At 42.3% G+C, this 4495-nt stretch overlaps 1 protein-coding gene across 1 annotated transcript; it reads left to right on the top strand.

The window, feature by feature from the left end:
• Positions 1-3775: 3775 nt before the first annotated feature.
• Positions 3776-4285, top strand: LOC142609004 (uncharacterized). The gene has a single exon (XM_075780651.1). The coding sequence runs from the start codon at positions 3776-3778 to the stop codon at positions 4283-4285; it is 510 nt and encodes a 169-aa protein (XP_075636766.1).
• Positions 4286-4495: the final 210 nt, after the last annotated feature.

The raw sequence follows: 4495 nt of genomic DNA, 5'->3' as shown, positions 1-4495 counted from the left end.
TGAATTTCCACTGAAGCCCATAATGCCCATTGCTTGTAAGTCGATCAAGTATGACCAAATACAACTAGGAATGTGATTCCTAGTATTGCCGACCTATGACGTCTATATATATATATATATATATATATATATATATATATATATATATATATATATATATATATAAAAGTTTGTGTTGTACGGCATATGGCCTCAAATTTGCAGACTGAAGAAGGTGTGGTCATCCGCATGCTGAAACTCTTACAAGGATAGCCATCATGTCCCATGGAAGTACAGTGTAACTTTGATTTCCACCCAAACTGGAAAGGAAGAGGTTTGCTTTAATGTCTCTTCAAGCCTAGCATGACTCACTAAGAATGGTCGATGTTATACTCCTGAAGAACTAGAAAAGAGGAGGAAAGAGATTGGCAAAAGCACAGCCGAGCCAGTTAGGAATGGGGTCACCACTGAAGAAGTCGAGGAATTCCTGCAAACCATCTGAAAGGCCGATTATAGTGTGATTCAACAGTTGAACAAATCTTCAGCTCAAATTTCTATCTTAGCCTTGTTGCTATCTTTCGAGGACCATCGTGAAATTCTATTGAAGGTATTGAAGGAAACACATGTTCCTACCGGTATTACAGACTCCACCTTCAAGGGTATGGTATCATTGGTGTTGGCCACCAACCTAGTCTTATTTTCAAATGATGAGTTGCCTTTAGAAGGTAGAGATCATACCTTGGCCATGCATATCGTAGTCAAGTGTGAAGACACGATTGTCGTAAGGGTATTAATCGACAATGGATTAACCCTGAATGTCTGCCTGATGGCCACCTTGAGCGCCTGAAGGTGGATATTTCTCTTATCAAGCCTAGCACTATGATCATTAGAGCCTTTGACGGCACGCGTCGCGAAGTGCAAGGAGAAATCAAGTTAAAGGTTGAGATCGACCCAAGATCCTTTATGGTCAACTTCCAAGTGATTAAGGTTGACTCTCCATATAACATGCTTTTAGGGAAACATTGGTTTCATACAGTATGTTCAATCGTGTCTACCCTCTATAGGAGACTCAAGTTCTTCTCCGACAATCAGTTGATCACCATTATGGCTATAGAGCCCATGACTATCTTCCAAGAGACATCTATCCCCTACATCGATGCCAACGCCTTCCTTAAAGCATCTTTCCATAGCTTTGAGTTAGTTTCCATGATTCATAATGCTTCAAAGCCTGAATCCGGCTAGCCCGCAGTAGTTCTAATGGTCGTGAAGGAAATGCTCAAGTTTGGCTACAAATTAGGCCAAGGTCTTGGAGCTGTAGGACGTGGGAGCCTTGCTTTCATTGAACTCTCAAATAACAAAAGAAGGTTCAGTTTAGGATACGAACCCACTCATGAAGATCTCTTTCAAGCTTCCAGAGGCAAGATGAGAAAGTGTGACACTTTAGGAATGTCTATTCCCCATATCGATACCCTGATTGATAACATCATGACCAACATGTTCTTCTCATTTATGGACGAATTCTCTAGTTATAATCAAATCAAGATAGCTGAAAAAGACAAAGCCAAGAAAGCGTTCACCACTCATTGGGGAACTTATGCCTACGATGTCATGCCATTCGGTTTGAAGAATACCGGGGCAACCTACCAGCAAGCAATGGTAACCTTGTTCCATGATATGATGCACAAGGAGATTGAAGTCTACGTGGATGATATGATCACCAAGCTGCGCACTTCTAGAGATCATTTGATAGATTTAAGAAAGCTATTCAAGCGCCTTGTCAAGTACAAGTTAAGGCTTAACCCTAACAAGTTTGTCTTTGGAGCTAGTTCAAGGAAATTGCTCGGCTTCATAGTCAGCCAGAGGGGAATTGAAGTGGACTCAGCAAAAGTCTAGACCATCAGGGACATGCCTGCGCTGAAAACCGAGAAGCAAGTTCGAAGTTTCTTAGGAAGGATCAATTACATAGCCTGCTTTATAGCATAGTTGACCGCCACGTGTGATCCCTTGTTCAAGCTCTTGAAGAATAATACGAAAATAGAATGGAAAGATGAATGTCAAACGGCCTTTGACAAGATTAAGCAATATTTTTTGAAACCCCTATTCTGGTTCCCCCAACACCGGGACATCCATTGATTCTCTATCTAGCGGTGCAAGAAGCATCCATGGGTTTCATATTAGGCCAGCTAAATGAACCTCGATCAAAAAGAGAAGGAGATTTACTACCTGAGCAAGAAGTTCACTAGTTGTAAGATCAATTGCATCGCCATTGAGAAGACATGTTCCACCCTTACGTGGGCCTCACGAAATTTATGGTAGTACATGCGCTACTTCACCACGCTATTGATTTCCTACATGGACCCTATCAAGTACATCTTTGAAAAGCATGCCCTTACAAGGAAGATCTCCCATTGGCAGATGTTGCTCTCCGAATTCGATATTGTGTTTGTGACGCGGAAGGCCATCAAGGGCCAAGCCATAGCCTACTATCTAGCCGACCAACCATTGAACGACCTAGAGTTCTCAGAATCCCTCTTCCCAGATGAGGATATTTTGGCAATAGAGCTAGGACCAAGCAATGTAGAGCCATGGCGTTGGAAGCTTTATTTCATTGGAGCTACCAATAGCTTTGGAAATGGAGTGGGAGCAGTTCTAGTATCCCCAAAGGGCTAGCAAATATCTATTTCAGTCAAGCTGAATTTTGATTGCATAATAGGCCTGCAAGTTGCCTTAGAGTTCGGTGCGTACAATCTAAGCATCTTTGGAGATTCCATGTTGATCATCTCCCAAATAAAAGGGATGTGGCAAGCCCGATACACCAAGTTGATTCCATATCAGAAATGTGTTAGCTGTTTAATCCCGAAGTTCCGAAACATTACTTTTGCTTATTTACCCCGAGCACACAACTAGTTTGCAGATGCTTTAGCCACCTTGGATAGCATGGTTAAGTTGGAAAAAGGAGATGATATGCGACAATTGCGCATAGAGGTCCGTGGTGCGCTGGCCTACTACATGAACATCGAAGAATGCATGAACGTCAAAGCTGAAGTCGACGGGAAGCCATGATACCATAATATCAAGGCTTATATCAAAGATTATGAATACCCGTTTGGGGCCACAAACAGTGAGAAGAAGTTCATCAAGTGCATGGCGTGCCAATTCTTCTTGAGTAAGGAAGTCTTGTATAAGAGGAACCATGACATAACTTTACTTCGATGCATAGACACCCTTGAGGCTGACAATTTGATGGAAGAGATGCATGAGGGCCTGCTTGGAAACCATGCCAATGGACCCCTGTTGGCCCAAAAAATCATGAGAGCCGACTACTATATTGTCTCACCATGGAAAGCTATTGCATTAAGTATGTAAGGATGTGCCATCGTTGCCAAGTCTATTAGAATAGAAAGAATGTTCCTCCTCACCCCTACACTCTTTAGCAGTGCCATGACCTTTTTTAGCCTGGGGAATGGACGTCATTGGACCTGAGATTCCGAAAACCTCCAATGGGCATGAGTATATCTTGGTGGCTATCGATTACTTCACCAAGTGGGTGAAAGTCGCTTCCTACAAAAGTGTCACCCAAGCTGTGATGGCCCGATTTTTGAAACACAACATCATTTGCCACTACGGCGTACCAAGAAAGCTCATTACCTATAATGGAAAAAAACTAAATGGGAAAATGATTGAGTAACTTTACCAACAGTTCAAGATCGAACACTAGAATTCGATTCCCTACCGTCCTCAGATGAATGGCGCAGTAGAAGTCGCCAACAAGAACATAAAGAAGATCTAAGTGAAGATGATAGGCACCTATAAGGATTGGCACGAGTTCTTGCCATTTGCCCTGTGCGCCTATCGTACTTCTGTTCGTACTTCCACAGGTGCAACCCCGTATTCCTTGGTCTATGGCATGGAAGCCGTCCTCCCCACAGAGGAAGAGATCCCATCTCTTAGAATCTTATCACAGACAGAGCTATCAAAAGTTGGATGGGCTTGTTCCCAATATAAGCAACTAAACTTAATAGACGAGAAGCGCATGACTGCAATGTGCCATGGACAGTTGTACCAATGTTGTGTTGAGCGAGCATTCAACAAGAAAGTTAGACCCATAGCCTTTGAAGGCGATCTAGTCTTGAAAAAGCAAAGCCAGGCCATGCCTAATCACAGAGGAAAGTTTACCCTGACATACAAGGGCCCATATGTGGTGAAGAAGCCCTTCTCCGAAGAAGCCTTGATCCTAGTTGACATAGATGGGCACGACTTCAATATGTCCACCAATTCTGATGCTGTCATACAGTACTTTTCATGAGGGAGCTTCCAAGTGTGACATCTTTTTCTACATTCCTATGTAAACAAACAAAGCAAAAAAATAAAATTAAAGCAAAAAATACAACAAAAAAAATATAAAAAGGTAAATTAAAAACTTGAAAGGGCGGTCTACGCAAAAGGAGAGCAAATGAAAGAGTGTGAGGGAGCCTGCTAGATTGAAAACCCAAAAGGGCGGTTTAGGCAAATATTA

The sequence above is a fragment of the Castanea sativa genome, chromosome 9 (genome assembly GCF_040712315.1).
Source record: "Castanea sativa cultivar Marrone di Chiusa Pesio chromosome 9, ASM4071231v1".
Taxonomy (NCBI): domain Eukaryota; kingdom Viridiplantae; phylum Streptophyta; class Magnoliopsida; order Fagales; family Fagaceae; genus Castanea; species Castanea sativa.
Note: the sequence above shows the minus strand (reverse complement) of the source record. Positions and strands in the feature narration are given on the sequence as shown.

Excerpts from the sequence above, each read along its gene's own strand:
- LOC142609004 (XM_075780651.1), top strand. The coding sequence starts at position 3,776 with ATGATAGGCACCTATAAGGATTGGCACGAGTTCTTGCCATTTGCCCTG.